At 47.4% G+C, this 20561-nt stretch overlaps 5 protein-coding genes across 5 annotated transcripts; 3 read left to right on the top strand and 2 right to left on the bottom strand.

The window, feature by feature from the left end:
- Positions 1-1368: 1368 nt before the first annotated feature.
- Positions 1369-3311, top strand: CDV56_102663 (FAD-binding oxidoreductase; the record flags this gene model as incomplete). The annotated part of the gene is made up of 4 exons (XM_026756282.1): positions 1369-1552; positions 1638-2912; positions 2981-3156; positions 3219-3311. The coding sequence occupies 4 exons, from the start codon at positions 1369-1371 to the stop codon at positions 3309-3311; spliced, it is 1728 nt and encodes a 575-aa protein (XP_026610006.1).
- Positions 3312-3446: 135 nt separating this feature from the next.
- CDV56_102284 (uncharacterized protein) lies at positions 3447-6328 on the bottom strand (the record flags this gene model as incomplete). Its single annotated transcript, XM_026755903.1, has 4 exons — positions 3447-3615; positions 3688-5695; positions 5763-5923; positions 5997-6328. The coding sequence occupies 4 exons, from the start codon at positions 6326-6328 to the stop codon at positions 3447-3449; spliced, it is 2670 nt and encodes an 889-aa protein (XP_026610005.1).
- Positions 6329-9347: 3019 nt separating this feature from the next.
- CDV56_101490 (Clr5 domain-containing protein) lies at positions 9348-12115 on the top strand (the record flags this gene model as incomplete). The annotated part of the gene is made up of 4 exons (XM_026755109.1): positions 9348-9590; positions 10015-10349; positions 10456-11009; positions 11058-12115. 4 exons carry the CDS (start codon positions 9348-9350, stop codon positions 12113-12115), a joined length of 2190 nt encoding a protein of 729 aa, XP_026610004.1.
- Positions 12116-12600: 485 nt separating this feature from the next.
- On the bottom strand, positions 12601-15529 carry CDV56_100964 (WD repeat protein; the record flags this gene model as incomplete). Its single annotated transcript, XM_026754583.1, has 3 exons — positions 12601-14303; positions 14379-15148; positions 15219-15529. The coding sequence occupies 3 exons, from the start codon at positions 15527-15529 to the stop codon at positions 12601-12603; spliced, it is 2784 nt and encodes a 927-aa protein (XP_026610003.1).
- Positions 15530-17982: 2453 nt separating this feature from the next.
- Positions 17983-20348, top strand: CDV56_100068 (uncharacterized protein; the record flags this gene model as incomplete). Its single annotated transcript, XM_026753687.1, has 5 exons — positions 17983-18011; positions 18167-18368; positions 18444-18530; positions 18594-18707; positions 18759-20348. 5 exons carry the CDS (start codon positions 17983-17985, stop codon positions 20346-20348), a joined length of 2022 nt encoding a protein of 673 aa, XP_026610002.1.
- Between the last annotated feature and the right edge of the window lie 213 nt (positions 20349-20561).

Here is a 20561-nt window from a genome sequence, read left to right as displayed (position 1 = left end):
GTTATAAGAGAAGGGGATATTAGCGCTTTGAATTCCTCCGCCCCCCTCAAATGTGTGGGGTAGCCTGGGGGGGGTGGGGGGGGTTTTTTGACCTAGGGGGGGGAGACCCTTTTAATTTTTTATGTAAAAAAATTACCCGTGTTTAACTTTTTTAAAAGGGGGAAAAGGGAAAAAAAAAAATTAAAAAAAATTTAAAAAAAAAAAAAAAAAAAAAAAAAAAAAAAAAGGAAAGGAAAGGAAAGGAAAGGAAAAGAAGTCTCTTGAATTTACTGAGATGAGTCTCATCTCATGCTGCCTAGTGATGGATTAAGATAATATTCATATGAAGTTAGTATGTATACTCCATACGTAGTAATTATAGCAGAAAGAGGACTTTTTTTTTTGGCGAAGGAATCTTCCGGGGGGTTCGGTGTCAAACTGATGTCATCGATCTTGTATAGTTGTACTTACAGCTCAGGCGCCTACCATGAGTATATCAGGAGTACGGAATTCCCACCTCGTCGTGCACCCTGAAATAATGATACTGAGACATCTGTTCCTGCTCGATCATCTCTTCTCTTCTCCTCTCAACTTCCCATATTTACTGTTCCCATGACCTTCATCATCCCGTGACCAACGTAGCCCGACGGATAAATAAGTTAGCGTTGTGGAGATGAAGTTCAACTTGAAAATTGTGTCCGTGTCTCTCTACTCCCACAGTTCTTTGAGATTTAGGCATGCCTTGACGATGCAGTGGGAACAATTGATAATCAACTTTTTTGGATGTTATACAGTCGTTTCATAAGAATATAAAAAGGGGGTTCGAGCAATGTGTGTCATGTCTCGAGAGGATCACTGATGCATGGTGCTCTATACCCCCGTACTTCCTGTCATAACTCTCAGAATTCCGTGTAGCAAGCAACATAGTATACGCTGGTATATGCGGGATATGAAGATAGGAATTCCTCTCTGTATTTTCTCTGACCCCCTTTTGCTAAAATCAATGATGGTTTGGTCCATATATAAAGATACTTGTGTCTTTGAAGAAGGTACTTGTAGCTTGAACCATGTCGATATCAATACTAGTAATACGGAGTAGTTGTTCCGTTAGTCAATCAATGAGGAAGGCTTATTAAGCCAAGATGTATGGTGCATGTGCATATTTCCTTTTAGAGTACCTGCAAAGGAGGAAGTATCGTCAAACGGAGTATCACCGACCTGACGGGGAAACAACGCCTTTCGATCTGAATTGTCCGAACTTTGGATTGAGATATTTGCTATATTTGGTTTATATCTAAATTGACCATCACTATGGTCGGATCTAATGTCCTCCTCCAACCGTGGAGGAGGGCGGTTTCTCATGCTGTTCGGCCAAGAACGACCATACCTATGTACCAGTATCGATACTTCAGGGCAACTGCTCGAAGCTCTGCCAATGACAAGTCGCAGTCCTTCAAGAATCAGCTGTATGAGAGTACACAGCAGCGGTTGAAGCGTGAGCGCGCTGAGCAGGAACGATTTTCTCAGTATCAAACTCAATCACCAGGTGGTCGCTATGCGGCTTTGATGTTCGGTATGCGATCCGCTCAGGGATTCGTGCCATGGGTACTTTAGCTCATTTTCTTCCTTCAATATGGCTCTAATTCGCATCGTGATAGCATTGGTTTTCTTCTCCACTGGTGCCTATTACCTAGGATCATTGAAACCCGCTAGTTTTCCAGCCTCGTCAACCACCACCCTCTCCGAAATCGAACCGCCGCTCCACAATATCTCACAGTCAAATCTACAGGCCGCTTGGGCGGACTTTGTTGAGGTTCTAGGAAAGGAGAATGTATCCACGGAACATGGTGACCTCGATGTACATTCTGGTTCTGATTGGTCTTCGTACACACTCAAAAAAGATGAAAGGCCTTTCCTTGTCCTCTATCCAGCGACCACCGAGGAGGTTTCCCGAATTATGAAAGTCTGCCATCAACGGGTCATTCCCGTGACGCCCTACTCCGGCGGTACCAGTCTGGAAGGGCATTTTGCTCCCACGAGAGGAGGGGTGTGTATCGATTTCCGCCGCATGGATCGTATTCTGGAGCTCCACAAAAAGGACCTTGACGTTGTGGTGCAGCCTGCAGTTGGGTGGGAAGACCTTAATGAGGTATTAGCTAAAGAAGGTCTCTTTTTTCCACCTGACCCGGGTCCCGGTGCTATGATTGGCGGTATGGTAGGCACTGGCTGTTCAGGGACCAATGCTTACAGATACGGCACAATGCGAGAATGGGTTCTTTCTTTGACTGTTGTCCTTGCAGATGGGAGTATTATCAAAACAAGACAACGTCCGCGGAAGTCGAGCGCCGGCTATGATCTCACTAGGCTATTCATTGGAAGCGAAGGGACTCTCGGGCTTGTGACGGAGGCTACATTGAAGCTGACTGTCAAGCCCAAGAGCCAAAGCGTTGCTGTTGCTAGCTTCCCATCCATTCACAATGCCGCAGAGTGCGTGACCCGCGTGGTGGAAGAAGGTATCCCAGTTGCAGGAGTTGAGGTCCTTGATGACGTGCAAATGAAATGCATCAACGATAGTCGGACGACTCGTCGACAGTGGAATGAGTCACCTACTCTCTTTTTCAAATTCACGGGGACCCCCGTGGGTGTCAAAGAACAAATTGAGCTGGTTCGGAAAATTGTCTCTAGTAGTGCAGGACAGTCCTTTGAATTCGCTCGAGGGGAAGATGAAATGCAAGAACTTTGGAGTGCTCGGAAAGAGGCTCTTTGGAGTGTGATGTCCATGAGGCGAGGTCCCGAGGACCACGTTTGGACAACCGATGTGGCAGTGCCGATGAGCAAGCTGCCCGACATAATTGAGGCAACGAAGCAGGACATGACGGAAAGCGGACTGTTGGCCGGAATTTGTGGTCATGTTGGAGATGGCAATTTTCACGGTACCAAACCTGCTGTTTTCCAATCATTAGGTAGAGGCATGAAGCTGATCTTTCCCCGATTTTCATAGCAATCATCCTGTTCAATGAGGATGAAAGGAAAATTGCGGAAGGTGTTGTGCACCGAATGGTCAAGCGAGCAGTTGAAATGGAAGGTACAGTGACTGGCGAACACGGGGTTGGCCTCATCAAGCGGGACTACCTTCAGCATGAGGTTGGGGAAACCACGGTGGACACTATGCGGCGTGTAAGTTATGACGATTCAAGTTGTAGGACACTGGGTTTGATCCTGACGTTGACTCTATGCAGTTAAAATTGGCGCTGGATCCCCTTCGCTTACTTAATTGCGACAAAGTTGTTCGAGTAGAACAACCAACGCCAGGGGAACTAAAAAAGTGGTGAACAATGGCATTTACAACAGCAGTACTAAGTAGCTCATGTAGCTTGACCAAGACAAAGGAAAGAAACGCGCGAAGTAAAGATGGTATGCGATTACGTCGCCTTCGATCCTAGCGATTATATTGACTGATCGTGTCGCTAATATCCATAACCCCTTGACTCTGCTTCGTAGCGCCTTCCATAATCATGCCTTGGCTCTGCATACTCACTGCTGTCGTTGTACTCGTCTCCACGGTACTCTACCCGAGCGTGATGTTCAACATCTCCGTATGCTTCTTGCCGGCCCTCGTACCGAGGCTGATATTCCCTGCGCAGACATGGTCAGTGATAAGTTCGAGCAAAAAAAGGTCAAAGCCCCCCTGACGTATGTTTCACTAACCTATCGGGTCTACTATGTTCATAGAGCCCACTCTGTGCAGTGTCATATGTAGGACGGCCGCTGTCATAATCGTATGTGGAGTTGGTATAATCTCTCCTATCATCGTCTGCACGTCCATAAGCCTCCTGCGGTCTTTGTTCGGACCACCGACTTTCACCACTGTCATAATATGGTCGATGGCGACTGTCCTCTACACCTCTTCGATTTTCAACGGAAGGATATCTCTCGGAGGTCTCGTATCCTTCGAAGGCTGAACGGCCCTCAGAGTTCGCGTGCGCATCCTCGTACCTTTGTCTACCATCTCGAGAACCATGCCTTCGATGATCTTGGGACCATTCCCGTCCTCGCTCATGTTCATGCCTGCCTTCCCCGCGGGCGAAGCTCGAGTTATTTTCGTATGTCAGGTCATCAGCGTCTCTTGGGCCGCCTTCATTCCATCCCTGTCGAGCCTCCCTTTCGAAGTTGCTTCCCCGAGAATATCGATCCTCGCCATCAGCCTCTGTTTCAAATTGTCTCTGGCCTCCATACTGTCGGTGAGTTTGTTCAAAGCGCCCATCGTCCTCAAGACGAGTCTCGCGCCTTTCATTGTCGGAGCGACGGGAGCTGGTATCGCTTAGTAGAATTGATCCGACCCCGCTCACAAGACCTCCGACTAAGCCTCCAAGGGCTCCACCGCCCGCAGCCTCTGCGGCAATCTTACCAAGCCCGCTGGTGCTCGGGTTATAAGTCTCCTCGGGGCTACTTTTACCCCTATGGAGTGTTAGAGGCTTCCCGCATCCATGTCCTGAATCATGCACGCCTTCTTTGTGATTCTTGCCCTCACGAACACCCTCACGAGAGAGTTGCTCCCGAAGACTCTCCTGTTCTGCCTGATCTTTTCCGTTCCACCACTCCTCCACAGTGCTGAACATGATTTGGCGTATATCCGACGCTCCGTCCTCACCATATTGACGTAAAGCCGGGTGATGGAACACTCCGGTGATGATCCGGTCGAGTGTCCTGTCTATATCAATGTTTTCATTGTCCCAGCACTCCATCAGCTGAGGCACTGCCCATTTAACTACTCGAGATGCAATCCGGCCGGCCGGCTCGTTCAGCACGTTCGAAAAATGATCTTTGGAGAGCATCGAGTGGGTGGGGTTTGAGGAATCATCATCATTGAATACAACGTGCTGCTGTGCCCGGCTGCTTTCAATCACTTCAGAGGAGCCGGTTTGGAGCTCGACCTTGACCTGCTGGATGATCGGGAGGATATAGGGTGCAAGAATGGAGAAGACAAAGATGTTGATCTGCTCTTGAAACTGTTCAATCAGCTCCGGCAAGACTGGAATTTCTTCAACCGCGCGATTGATTGACTTAATGAGCTCGTCATGCCATTCAAGAACAGGGTAAATTTGCTGATGCACATCGTCCAAATACCGCGTCCACTCCTCAGGCTCACGTGGACTGATATCTTGATTATGCTGCTTGGCGTCTTGTGACTTGGTTTTGAACTCGTCCATTTTGTTGGCTTGATTGTCGCTATCCCCAATCAGTCCCTCGGGGATCTTGTTGAGCAAGTCCTGTATGAAGCTCTCAGAGGGGGTTCCACTTTGTGACTCATTGATGACTCCCTCAAGAGACTGGACTTCAGACTGGATCGTTTTGTCCGACAGCTCGCCCAGCACTGAGTGAAAAAAATCCACACCGCCAAAAGTGCCAGTGACAATAGGATAGACGTAATCCTGTGCACCGTCAACTTCAACTTTGGTGTTGCGACCCACATGGGGGAAGACCGTCGATTCTCCCAATTCAATAAGGCTCAGTTCAGTGTAATTGGAATGTGCTGCATAGTCTTCCAAGCAATGCAGGCCAGTGCCAAGCAAACGAAGAGCCTCATGCAGATCATCATCATTATGAGATCTTGCATACCGCCGTCCCAGCTCAACCGAACGTCTAAAAACTCTGCGGACCAGTCCCGCAGAAGTCCCAATGCCGAGATCTTCACTAGCTATGTAGTTTTTCAGGCCTAGATGTAATGGGTTTGACTACGTCAGTCGGGCTATGTGTTCAGTTGGAAAGGCAAGTTTTCCCACCTGTCCTGGGATCGACCGACAGCTCGCGCTCCTCGTCAACAGGGCCTCTCAATCGACGATCATAGCGTCGTGCGTCCTCCCCTTCGGCATAACCGAGAGGATTATCGATATGCTCGGTAGGCTCATAGCAACCTAGGCGTTCTGTGGTCACCTCAAATTCTCTGGTTCCGTAGCTGCAGACGCTTCTTCAGCAAGTGATCACTGCCGCAATGCCTGGAAATGTTGACGGCTTACCCAAAACTAAGGAATCCCAGAACCCATATCAGGATGCGAATAGCTTCGGCACTAACATATTTCAGGGTGCCGACATCCACAGCTTGGCTGTAATCGCGAAGCCAATTTCCAAAATATACGCGCTGCACATCGAGCTTGCTGAATTTACGGCCACCGGCAGCACGGGCCAAGAACAAAGTTAACAAGGTATCTTCAATATCGCCATGGCGCCAATTTTGACCCTCGACTTGCGAAATCGATGCGATATTGCCAGCACCGAAGGCATGGGCTTTCTCCGACAGCAATAACAGGAGCAGAATGGAAAGGCTCAGGCTCTGAACGCTCACCCCCATGGCTAGTGTCGGTTAAAAGCCAGGTGCCAGAGATCCGGATTTCAAACAACACTTATGAGCGAGTATGCAAGATAAACCCCGGTATTGCCACAATCCCTTCGTGACAAGGATTTTCCTCTAGGAGAAATGGCTAGGGAGATGGTGATTATATTCAACAGGTCCTGGTCTGTGGCTGGACAAGGAGGGGGAGGGAATAGGATGAGTACCCCGCCATAGGTTTTGATTCAAGCCTTGGGCAAGAAATGGAAGTGATGAGCACCTCAGCAAGAGTGGAGTGATTCATCTTTGGTCAGGATGAAGAACCCTATCATCATTCGAGTCCCAGATTGGACTCTTGGCGGCATATAATGATAGGACAGGCCCTTAGAGCTGTTTAGTGCTTAACCTCTTGGCAGCACCGACAGGTTGATAACTGCCAATAAATAGATAGTAAATAGAGAGGTACTAAGCGCTCTGTGGAGGTAAACAGGGAATTTATGAGCCATTATTGGTTGTTAAGCAAGTGGAGTCTAGGGACTTCCTACCTACCTTAGTAATAGTGATGGGAAGACCAATAATCATGATAATAATCATGATAATAGCTACCTAATGAGCTTGTACCAGCGTCTTGAGAAGTTGAGGATAGGTAGTGATGATAATCTATAATACTCCGTACGGAGCATCAAGGGCCAGAGACTCTAAGTACCTATGTTATTATGTAATAACTAGTTATTACCTAAGGTGAAAGGTCCAGGGACATACCGGGTGTTGGAGGCTACGGAGCGGATACTTTATATAAGGTACCTACACCATAAAGGTATTAAAATCCAATACCGCTAGACTAGAAAAGTGTCTGGACGATGTACTCCTTAGCAAAAAGATTACATACCTACCATACGGAGTACTTAAGGTAGTTATGGTGATAATATTTTAACAAAGAGGCCATCCGCATCCGGCGCCAAGCAGACTGTACCTAAGAAATAGGTACCTTACTCCGTACCCTTCGTACTATCTCCGAATCTACTCCACACTTTGCAAATAGTGGCCAGGCATGTCCCAGCCACCGGTCGAATAACCAGTAGTCTAGGTACGGAGTAGTATCCACAGACTAAAGGTACCTCAACTTTTCCATACGGAAATACAGTACTCCGTACTCACAGCCTGGTAGTTATTAGATGGCAATGTGTTGTTAGTATCTACTCCGTACTCCACCTCTCTATCTAGGTAGGACGGAGTAGATATGTGTTCTATTACTCCGTATTCGTCCTGTTTCCCGTCACCCTCCCTTGTCACCGTGGACCTGCCCAGAGTACATACCTACCTTACTTCACTGCCGTACCTGCACAAAAGCTGAAGTACCTACCAGCCTACCTACCAGCCTACTAGTAGTAGGTAGCTTACCCAGGCAGGTACCTACCTAGGTATGATGAGACGATAATGACTATTCTCTCGCATAGGCTTACTTCTTACTACATAGGCTACTCCATACTACTACCTAGGTAAGTAGGTAAGGTAGATACATTATTGTACAGTCAGCTGTACGGAGTACTGTACTCTGTACGAGTATTGTATGTACACGTTTTCCCAGCCTTGTCCGGGAAACCACTCCTCCGTCTTTCCGATAAATCCACAGTGTGTCCTGTTCCATGAGCCCTTTTGGTCTTAAGACCTGTGGCTGAGCAGTGCCCAATTGCTCAGATTAACTACATATCGACTTTCAGTTTCATCACTTCCTCATTATTCAATCTGACCATAGACTCTCGGTCTGCATTTCTTGTTTTCAGCTTCACCAATTCTGATTGATGCTGATGGTCTGGTCCGGCCGATTTCATACATAATCTTACCCCGCTACTCTCCCGGTTCAACTCCAGTAGATATCAAATAGTACTACGAGCTTCAAATATCAGCTTCGTTACAACGGCTTTCTCTTGCCCTACTTGCACTTACCTGGCTACTCGGTGTGCTCTGAGACGGCCATGAATTCCTTGACCTATCATTGAGCATATATTGTCTCATGCGGTCCAAGGAGACTGTCGTCAGGGCGCTCTCGTGGAACAGGAAAGGTGGTTTTTCTGACCTCGCATTCGTTTGGCACATGCAGAAGGTCACTTTGCTGCAAATAAACTCAGTCAATTTCGAGATTCAATAAGGTCGGAGGCCTAGGGCCACCTGATTCTCTTTGCCTTTCAAGCCTTTTCATGCATATTTGACGACAGCGCATTGGGAAGATTGGTTCGGGTCACTTCGCCATGATACTACATTGCCAGTTCACCCTTCGGCCCAACTGAGCGATCTTCAAGAATTCCTTCCCATCACCTAATGCATGAAGAGTTTCAGATTCCGTCATTTTGTTCGAAGGGCGATATTCACTCATATCGACAATCCAAATAATCACCCAAGCATTGGGGCCTCACATGGTTGAAGTTTTGAAATCATGCCCTTACTCGCAGAGTTACCTCGCAATATCCCATCAACAATGTCGATTGATCTCTCAAGGTCGTCCTTTGAGCAAGAAGGGCTCAAAATATCCAGGAATTCTTGGAGACGAGACCGTCGAAGCGACACTCACACTAAACCTGCAGCCAGGAGGACTGTTTCATTGCATACCCAATCTATTAGCGGAACACCAAATTTCTCTACGGCGAGCAGCCCAGGCATGGGCAAGCCCAACTTGCATTGCGTTCACCCCATCCGCCAAGTCCCTGGTGCCTATACACCGCAATTAAGTCAGTCCTGTCAAACATCTCTCGTTGAAAACGAGGGATTTGAAGGAAGGGTCTCAACTGAGCCAGAATGGTCCGCTCAGGCAGAATCTGAACCATTTCGATCTTCGGTTCGTGGACTTTCTGCACAGGCACCGCGACATTCATTACAGATGCATGATAGTTCGTTCACAAGACTGCCTAGTATATCACAAACGAATTTGACCGGACGAACATCTTTTGGCTATTCACGAGACAACAGCAGTTCCCTTGAAGCAACGTCACCAGTCTCGCGATCATCTTTAGAGTTCGTTTTCCGATCAAAGACACGAACAAGCATGGATCCTATATCTCGTGCCGCTACAATTCAAGCAGCACGTCAGGCGTTTGAGGAAAAAGAAGCAGCCAAAGCACGCAAGCTTGAAGAACAGCAACTGAGGGCTGAAGAGAAACAAATGAAACGCAAGGGAAAACAACCCTGGCACACATCACTTACAGTTGCGGACAAGCAGGAACCATTCCCCGAGAATGGGCTATCTGAGAAGTCGAGTGCCGCTGAAGAATTAGATTCTCCCCAGGATGTGCCACAGCGAAAATCGAATCCAGGCTCTTGGAGATCAGAATCCAAGACGGCTTGGATGTTATTTTTGACGTGGTTACGGACTAGGGTCTTCAAGATGCGCAGGAAAATCCGAAATTTGGGCTGATACTATCAAATGTCCCAATCATAGTGGAGCCACAATACGGAATTCAGGTCGTGTGAAGGCTTGCCTTTGATAGAATCAATTTACTCTACCTATAATCGAGGATCACCCGCTTAGTTGGGTCATTGGTGCGATCCCCACTGATCGTATGAGACTATCATGAGTTGAAACCAATTCGAATGCTCTGCCTTGCTGTCTGCCATGGGTCGTATCTCAATGTAAAAGGTTAGCAGCAATCTCCTTGTAAGGCGAGCATGAAAGTGGCCAATCACGTGAGTGCTACCATAAAATTGCGCATAAGCGGCCTCTACGCAGCCAGACTTTGGATTATTCTACGGCGTGCCAAATAGCTCAACATACTACAGCGGCAGCGTTCGACTACGGTCCGCAGGAGCGACAACAGGCGCCTTTCTCGTCCCATTGTCCTATCGGCTCCCATTATCACTCTTACTGGTATCAGATCCGTTTCCTGAGGCGCACCTCCACTGTGGGGGGAGCGTCTCACCAAAACTCTCTCGTCATGGTGTACGATTGGGAGGGCAAGCGAGAAATATGCTATCAGATGTACATCAAAGATAAGAAAGCGCTGGAGGAAATTATGGAATACATGCGAAATGTATATCAATTCTCACCCAGGTATGCCACATGGTCATTTTGATTATGTTCTTCGTCGCCCATTCTTGGAGACACAAGAATCGAATACATTTATCATTCACATTTGGCTAAGAACTACGTCCAACAGTAAGCGCGCCTTCCAAACACAGTTTAAGCGATGGGGCTTTCCTTCCAAACAGAATCCGGCCCACAAAAATGCAGAGCTTGTCGCTCGCGTCAAACAACTTTGGGAGCGAAATACAAGCCAACGGGACATGCTGCGTGTCTTGAATGAAGAAGGCTTCGAGATTAAAGAAAGAGAATTGATGCGGGTGCGCGCGAAGAATCGCTGGCTACTCCGTGTTCCCAATGGAATGAAGTCGCAAGCGACTGTCCGACCATCTGTGCAGCTACCGGAAGACGAGGGACTACTAGCACTCCAACAGGAAGTATACAAGACCGCAGAACCCTTCTACGACGCTCAGAATCTCCCTGCCGATTCACCAGTCATGCGGCCTCCATCGCCTAGCTTATCAGCTGATGTACTCGCGAAGCGCCAAGAGAGACTTGAACGCTTGAAAGCAGAGAGTGCTGAACGCTGGGCTTCCAGGAAACGGCGTCGGCGCACCCGGGAATGGGCTGGACTACCGGCCGACCCGCCTGGGCCGCCGCGCTTTCCTTCCGAGACCACAATCGATGAGAGTAAGAAATACTTGAGTCTAGACAATGCTATATACCGTCATATAAGAGATCAGTTTCAAAAGATATGCGAAGAGGCAGGGTTCATCAAGAAAACTGCTGCTGGTCCTGAAAGATGGCAGGAAGCGAAAAACAGACTAATACAAGAGTCAGAACATCTTCAGCGGGTATTCTGGGAAGATCCCAATCAGCTTGATGCCAAAGCCCTCGCTCTCGATGTTGTTTGTACAGATGTCACTAAACGGATGAGGACATTAGAAAGGCGAATGACAATCGCGGAAGCTAAAAACGCCCTTGGGATCAATCCCGAAGAAAGCCGCCAGATTCGAAACGCATTTTACAACACATTAAAAGCGGATCATTTTACTAGCAAGTTGGAGGCTGGCGACGAACATTGGAAGCGACTGAAGGAGCGTTGGATTCAAGAGACCGAGTTGCTGCAACGTATCCTTGCCCCTGGCTCGGCAGATCCGCAGCATGCTACGAAATTGAAAGCTCTCGAGGTCCTCTGTCGCGATGTTATGAAGCGACTTCGTGATGACCAAACCAAACGAGATCCCTCTCGGAAGAAGTCTATTACTCGCACCAATATTCCCAGTCCAGGCGCTGCCGGCACCCATGACAATAGTGCATTCAGCAGTAGCATTACTAATGGTATCAGCACGCTTGCATCGCAAGCTCTCGCCAGCGCCCCGATGACGTCGGGCGACTTAAATGATATGCAAATAGATCCCTCGCTTCTGCAAGCGGCAAATGATAACTCCTTTACCTCGACATCTCATGAAAACGGGAATCCTTTTGGATACGTGGACCCTATTCAAGAGTCAACTACGCTGCAAGTGCCGATCTATGTGCGAATTAATCCTCCAGACCAGGTTCACGGGGAGTCTAAAACCTGCGTCGAGAAATTATCAGCCAAATCCGTCGCTGAGTTACGCCAGCTCGTTGCTTCTAGGTATCCCGGTTCCATCGTTACGAAAATTCAGGGACTCGATCAGGATGAGCATGAAAATGAAGTTACCTTCAACATCCATGATGACAATGAACTCGACGCTTATTTGACGCATGTACATGGGCGGAGAGCATACTTTGTCTGTCGCTTAGCTTAGGCCCTACAAGGGCACAATACACAAAAGGGTGACGGATCGATCGATTGTTTGGCTCTAAGTCGGGAGCCATTCGTTAGTCGATTGTGCCCTGCCTCATTCTGCCTCGTCATCTCTAAATTGACCTTCATGCTATCTTGTTTAAGGAAAGGAAATTTCCACTATAACCTGGTGTTGTTTTATTGAACATGTGGTTGAGTGACATAAATTGAAATTATCCATGGAGATTGAATGTGATAGTAAACATTAATGGGATGACGTATCACGGAGTATCTGAAGCTTTGAGCCTTGATCAACTGTCCGGTCCATCTACATTTTATGTTTATAGCGAGTTCTGATTGTTGATATATGTGGTGCACATATGCAGACCACCAAGGAACATCGTATAAAGACACTTGTCAACTATGGCAGCGAGGACAGCAAATTAGAACAAAAAGTTACCCGTGCCGTACTGAGAAATAAAGTACATTGCCTTCTGGTCTGCTCATTCAAGTTGTAAGATTTTGCACCACACTTTTGAAGAGAACACTAGTGGGAGGCAACACAAATGGGGGAATATCACTAAAGACTCCGGGTAGCCCAGCTGACTGCAGAGCTGAAGAGCTTCCGCTGACTGCAAGAGGTCGCGCTTGAAGACGAGGATGCCGACTGATGTCGCGAGACCGTATTCCAAATAAGCTCCCAATCCCGTGATTGTGAGATGTGCCATCCTTGGATTGCGGTATTGATTGAGGAGCTTTATCTGAGCAACTGAGGCGTTGCACATTGGCCATGGCATCAACGATGATGTAATCCCCAGTGAGTGGATCTGAAAGTAGGGATACCGGACAATGCTTCAAGGATTGTCGAGTAAGCAGGGACAAGGTCTGCACATCATAGACTCGTATATCGAACTGAGATCCGGTTGTTCTTCTGGTTCCGCCCAGATGTTGTGGGACTTTCGTGGCAACGGCACAGGTTTGCGACTTTGAGCTCACTGCCAGAAGTTGATCGTCGGAGAGAGTGTCATCCTGAACGGCTGATGACGTGGTCGTTCTGACTATATCGCCAACTGTATCCCAGATATGCGCCGAATGCTGTGATAGAACAACAAGATAGCGCCCCAAGAATCTGGCCGCACACGGACGACCCGAGTAAACCCCTACCCTACTGTGGTGAATTTTGCAATTCTGCATATCCACCAGAACAACGAGGCCGGAGTCCGGACTGGATCTGGTTTGCATGCAAATAGCAAGCACCGACCCGTCCTCTGAAAACCCCATACAAGCTGCATTTGCAGGCTCGGTTTCGCCAACAATAAATTGGCCTTTTAAGTCGATAGTACCTCGGCATTTCCAGGTCTGATATTGGTGTTCTGGATGTTTTGTTTCCAATCCCAGGCGGGGCCTGTTACTCGCGCACCAGAAGCGGAGCACGGCATCACAACCTACTGTTGCAAATTCATGACTGTACGGTCTGGACGCGAGATCCAGAATGGGCACCGAAGCGCAGTCGAAGGAGTGAGGACTGTCGATACGTGTGGCTAACTCCCACATATTGGACAATTCGTTCCATCTCCAAAACTTGAGGTATGTTTCCCGATAAACCGTATGGCTGCCTGTCGGAGTGCTGTTCGGTTCAAGAGCCCTGATATCTTCGGGGCGCGGTATCCAGTCATCGATCGTCGCCATCCACTTTCCATCCTGACATATGTCAAGGTGGCTGACGTCCGGAGCAACAATTTCGGTCCCCTCTGGACTGATCCTCAAAGTCGTCGCATTGGTCCGTGCAAGGGCTTGTCTGGATATTTGAGAGTTGGTGCGGATATCGTACGTCTGTAGCACGCACGAACTCGTAACAGAATGATAATCCCGTTTGGCATGACGCGAAGCTGGTACCGCCACTAGAAGCCGATCAGGGAATTGTGGGTGCAATACGGCTGCAGGAGGTTGAAAGAAGATACGCGACTCTGCCAGAGTTGCATCGGTGGGCTTGTTGTTGGCTTTGGGGCAAAGCTGTAGGCCAGTGATAGTAGCATAAGGTTGCAGCTCTGTCGCGGACAGCACCATGATACAGTTGTCAGCAAGCTTAACAATGTATGCTTTCCCAGTTGTGGAAACGACTAGATTGCAAATAGGTGACGAGAGATGAGGTAAAAACTGCTTGCGTCCCGTGTCCAATTGCCATAGCACCATGACTGACTCATCCCCGCCTGAAATTATGTAGTTACCTGAATCCTGTTAACGGGGCTGTTTCCTTAATTGTGCTGGCTAGAGTAGGTACATACCATCCTTTGACCAACGGACTGCATTGACGGGACCTCTATGCCAATGCAGCCGTCGAGGAGCCAGGTCCTTACTATCGTCTGAGCCAATGCCATCAGTAGGGAAAAGAGCAAGAAAGTCAAGATAGATTAAGACCGAGCCACCAGATTCACCCAAAACAAGGTCCATCGTTTCTAGCTTGTTATCGTGCGAGCCCTCTGATATTGTTCGATTTGGTGCACTGCTCTCTCGAATATCAATGCAAGTGACACGGACGGGCAGAACGACCTCCCTCCAGGTGTACTGCAGAGTTGACAGGTCTGGCGTGTTAAACTCCCTGGTGCCAAGCAGAAGGCGCTGACCAGCCCATGCGACTATCGCTTGTCCCTGTCTGAAAACCCTGAAATTGTCTATTCGTTGGGTCGTTTCAAAGACAACAACGTCGCGCGGTGCTTCGCCATTTAATAAGGTGATTGTGATTTGCCTCTTTCCGTCCTTGCGCCCCCGCAGAGAAAAGAGAAGTCCAGACCTGATTTTTGCGAACTCAGGAGAGCATAATTCAGCAAGAAGTGTCTCTCTGGCCAAATCCCAAGAAGCAATTTGATCTCCAGAAAGCCAATCCCACTTGCTCACCCAACCAGTGGAAGTGATGATATAAAGATGTTGCGGGTTTTCAGAGCAAAGATTGTAACCAACGACTTTTTGACCATCCTTCAACTGTAATGTACGAGACCGGCAAGAGGTCCCAATCGAATGAACATGAATTGCTGTCTCAGTCCCGACAAGGAGATACCTAGAAATAAACCACTTAGAGCTGTCGCTATAATAAGGAAGCCTTCGCATTAACTCTTGAGGTCACTCACTCTTCATCCGCAGTAATAATCGGGTTAAGATTGCTATACTGCCCGCCAACTGGACTTGAAAGACACCATTTTTCGCGGGAGAATTTCGACTGCTGCTCACGACCATGCGCAGAAGTATCTTGTGTGAGAGAAAGGGTATTCTGAGTGTTATTCTCACTCGTATTTCCTTTAGCAGCTAATTGTACGTCTTCAGTAACATCAAGTACGCCCTTGGAAAATCGACGACGCTTGATTCTATCCTTCTCAGTGCGCAGTGCATCGCTCGTCCTGGATCTTTTTGCATGTCCTGTTGCGAGACTCGAGCCTGACATTGTAATGTAAGTGAAATCGACGAAAGTACGGTCCAGGACACGAAATTCAAGATAATGCGGCTTAATTCAGACCGTTACAATGATTCTCAGAGATTCCGTGAGGTAGTTCGATATGAAGAGTCATGGTACTCCGTAGCTTGTTTTCTTTCCCTTTTCCTTTTTTTTTTTTTCCTTTTGAAACTTTTGGGTCCCACCAACGATCTCTTCTATTTCGAGGCTAGTATGTATAAGGTTAGTCTATTTCCTAAAACAGTAATCGTCTGGGGGGAAAATGCAAAATCATATATCCGCATTTCTAGTAGGATATTGATGTTCTTCTGTTCAGTCTCTGCAACTATCATAACAGGATCCAATAAAGCAATACCATTCCTCATTCTACATTGTGTCCTATACTGGCCTCTCATTCACTTTGCATTTTCCTTAATCTTTTCTCATAGTCACATCAGCATACACAGCTAAGCCAATGATTATCCCTGTTCGTTGCTTTTCTTGTGGCAAGGTAAACCTGATCTTTTTAACAAGCTGCTTGCTGTCACTCACAGATTTCTAAAACAGGTTGTCGGTGATCTTTGGGAACGTTATTTACAACTACTTGACGAGGGTATTCCAGACGGGTAGGTTGACCTTCCGTTCAACCTGTTCACTGTTTAAATCAAATTACTTTGCTGATAGATTCTGTGAAGTGATGCTATGGATCAGCTTGGTTGCAAAAGATACTGTTGCCGCAGAATGATCATGACACACGTTGACCTTATTGAAAAGCTTCTTCGGTGAGTGTATATGATCCTGGCTTCGCATGCAGCTAAGCTTATACTCTTCTGATAGGTACAATCCTGCTGAAAGAGATCGGGCAAAATCTCAAATATGATTTTTCTGCTTCTGGCTGTTGAATCTATTGTGGATACACGCCCTCAATATCTCCAGCTCCATCTGCCCAGCCGATTTGACAGAAGGACTGGGTTACACCCATAGTGCGAGACCTTGCTAGTCACGTTTCACTGGCAGTACCGACTTTTTCCCATCCTACCTGTCACTTTAATGCTATCATGCCTCTCGATGACCGTGATGACCGTGATGGCCGCGCCTACTTCTGAGTTCATGACCCGACAGTATCCGAAAATGCAAGGTACAGGAGAAGTAAAGTGGAACTTTTATCTCCCCTCGTCTGCGGGCATCGATCACACTTCCTCAATTCTCTGGTTCTCTGCTACTTTGCCTGTCGATCGTGTGGATAATCTGAATTGTAATGGCTTAGCATCTCGGATGGGTCTTATTTGAGTCGCCTTCACGCTTTTGTGCTGTCAGCGTTGAGGCATAATGGGTAATATCGGGCGATCTATCATATTTCTTGCATTCAAGGTGATTTCTGAATGCTGGGTCGTCTTTATTTTGACTGCGAAATAGTGATGACTCAAGCTTGAGCAATGGTTTGCACATGCAATCTTAGTTGAGCTCCTATTTTGAGAGAATGTATAGAATGCCCCAGACACTTCGTTCCAAGGATACAATCTGGCCCAATCATATTTTGATTGCGGCCAACTTTACAGCCTGTTATGAGTATGACTTGTTCACCGCCAGTCTCATTTTTCGCCCAGAAGTGAAAATATTGATCGGTTATATCGCTGGCTGCCGCGCAGTAGCCCTAAAGCTTCTCTATATCATGTATGCGACTACGTACTGTTGATAGCATGGCTCATCATGACTAAAGCAGCTGAAATACTACCTTGCATTCGGGCAATTTTACATGTGAATTCTGTATTCTGACGATGGATTAAGTAGAAAAAAGAAAGAGGTAGTAAAGTCCTTGCTGAATAGATACTCACTATAAACACCAATGTTTGGATTGAGACTGGAAGTTACAGTAGATCTCAGTTAGTTTACAATAACAGATACCTTATAAATCAATAATAATGATAACAATGATGATAATAGTGATGATGGTGGTGATGATAATGCCCCTTGAGCATGTGTCCACAAAGTGTATATCATCAGCATTCTTAAATAAGGATAAGACAATAATTGATTGTGAATGTTCCAATGCCTAGCAGTCACAGAGTATCAAAGAGAGTCTCTGACATATCTTATTGTTTGTTAAGAATGTCCAAGCTGACCTAGACGTAGCCATTCACCCCTTAAATCCTTAATTACTCATTATTAGGTGTTTGCTACAGAGTAGGTATGCACCTGTAAAGATTATCTCAAAAGGAGATAGAGGTATAGTACTACTACACTCTGACAGCAATGTCATGATATTCCAGTTTGCTTAACATGGACCTGCTACTCTGATGAGTGAACATTAAATAATAACAGCTAAATTTCAACACACTTTGGCCTGGACCCTTACAAAATAAGTATAGGCGCACCTATATCATACCAAAGCGGGGAGATTCTTTACGTAGCACAGCCTCACCGTCCAAGATCAGATGTACAGATCACCAGCAGCTAAGCCCAAAATGGCCGTACCATGTTCTTTGCTGTTGCAGTACTACTGCTTTGAGGTTGCCCGTAAAAAGAGGCACTCCATTGTAGCCGATTGGCAGATTCAAAGAATACTAGACACAAGCACAGTGGCTCCTTCAGGATGTAAGCACCAGAAAGGATCTCCGTCGAGTGACCTTGTATATGCTAACAGATCAGGTCCTTTGATGATCGCCCTGCCAAACATGGCCTCGAGACCATCGATATTTTGGACACTTCACTAACGATCCCATCACACAACCAGACGGACACCGTAGAGCACGATGGCACTGACATTTATGACTCGCAACGACCACTTGCATCTAACTCCACTAAGCATCAGCCGCGAATAGCTCACACCACCGACCAGCCCGAACTCAGGGTACGTACTATTTAGGCTTGAGAGAGTTGATAGTCGTTGTTGACCTTTATCGAAATAAAGATACAAACAAAACAGACTTCTCTTGCCGATCCCAAGCCACGAGCGAACGAGGAAGATGCTCCACAGTCTGTGATACATGCACCTCCCGGCTTTCGCCAATTTGTAAGGGTCATATTAGACGATCCGTGGGTTGTTACCTGGTTGCTAAAACCGTGTTTGTTCTAGAAGTTTGGCACCTACGACGACTCCGACAGCTTGATCAACTCAGTTACGGCATCATCGCCCAGCGACTTGGCTAAGATAACACCATCGATGGTTAGAGACGACGAATTGGGGAAGGTGCTTTGTCGCTTCCAATTCACAAGCTAGCAGCGACTGACTTCGCTGTAGAAGCATTCTGCCAGCTCTATATCGCCGTCTCCTTTAACGACTTCTATTGAACCTGCGAAAGATTGGTCAGAACGAGCAACCCCTCGAGCACAAACAAGGCAGGATTTCGAAGACATTGACCTCCAGTCTCAGCCGAGTGTTCTTGACGGTGAAATCTCGCCCCCAAAACAACATACATCTAGGGACTCTACATTCTATGAACCGAGCATCTTTGTGCATCCGAATATACCTCGAGTTCTTCAAACTGAAGGTGTCACTGACACAGTAGAGGGGGGGTCAAGCACGCTAGAAGCCGCCGTTCGGTATCTTTTCGATGGTGAGGCCGAGATCAAAGCTCTCAAAACAGCGCTCGCGGAATGCTGGACGCTCTGTAATACATTGGCCAAACTGAGCCATATTCATCGCGGGCGTACTGCCGACTACGCTGGCACTGGCCGCATGCAAGAAAATGCATGGACGTCATGCTGGAAACTGTGTCAGGAGTTATACGAGAGTCAGAAAGACGAGTATGTATCACAGGTCAAGCTGACGTTAGATTTGTGTCGTGAATTCTGCCTGACTTTATTTGAAATCCGCACCCGTGACAACGAGCTTGCGGATTCAGTGCTTCGGGTCAGTTTCGAATTAAATAATCATCTTTACAACACGCATGATCGGCATCTACCAGATGCTTTCAGGGAAAGGACGCTGGACTTTTATATCACCCTTTGTCATCGTCTCATGAAACAGAGGACTCGTGTCTCGGAGACTGACTCCCTTTTGAAGGCTTCTTGGTCCCTGGCGGAGATGCTGTTCACAATCCGCCAAGGTAAACGGGAGGGGAGGCCGATAAACGAAGAAATGCTTGGCTCCGCTGTGCAGGCTTGCTGGGAACTCTGTGATCTTTTTCGCGAGGGATGGACGCAACGTAGCTTGCGTTACTCAGATCGTGGAACTCCACGACCGAGTCAGGCCACTTTCATCCATGGCATGCAGCAGGCCGGCCAACCCGAAATCGCTGCTGCAGATGAAGGGCTGCGCCGTCGAGGCAATCCCGAAACTCCTACAACCATTTTCGATGAGACTGCTACCATTTCGCCCGACGACGCCCCAGTCCAGAACATTTTTGTCTTGGGAAAAGATGCCGATCAATCTGTGCACACAAGATGGTCCTCGAATTCGTCAACAGTCTCGGAAATCAGCCAGGCTTCCGGGCAAACATCTTCGACAAATACTATAAGAACGTCGCTAAATGATACGACCCTGGCATGCATACAGGCTTTACTAACCAAGGCTGCGGTTGATAGCGGATTTCAGCCCGAAAAATCACAGAGCCTAGCAAGCTTCGTGAAGACGCTTTCATCGGACGCGTTTGGATCGGCACCCTGGCAAATTTCACTTCTGAAGAGTTATAAGAGTCTTCTGGCTCTTGACCCTGCATTCCGCAATATTGACTTCAGACCGCGCTCGAATGCTGCGGATATAGCAAGGGCTGTCCAAGTGACGACCCAGGGCAGTCAATATCCTTGGCTGCGGGATCTCTATCGCTTAGTATTTGGCGTTCATGTGGATGAGGTCGCCAGCCGTCAGGGGATCGCACTCCAGGCATAATACATTTCTTGGCGATGATAACATCAGGATTTTTCTTCATGTGGATACTGTAACTCTGGCTTGATATGTCTATTTAGCCACCATTATGATATCGTCTATTGTTTGCTGATTGGGTCGAAACTCTATTCAGAACAGAAGTCCGTTTCAATGTCCAATAATAAGTATGGTGAAGCCATATCCAGGCTGGGTTCCTCTTTTCTCACTCTATCCCCC

Source organism: Aspergillus thermomutatus (assembly GCF_002237265.1).
Source record: "Aspergillus thermomutatus strain HMR AF 39 chromosome Unknown NODE_375, whole genome shotgun sequence".
NCBI classification, from domain to species: Eukaryota; Fungi; Ascomycota; class Eurotiomycetes; order Eurotiales; family Aspergillaceae; genus Aspergillus; species Aspergillus thermomutatus.
Note: the sequence above shows the minus strand (reverse complement) of the source record. Positions and strands in the feature narration are given on the sequence as shown.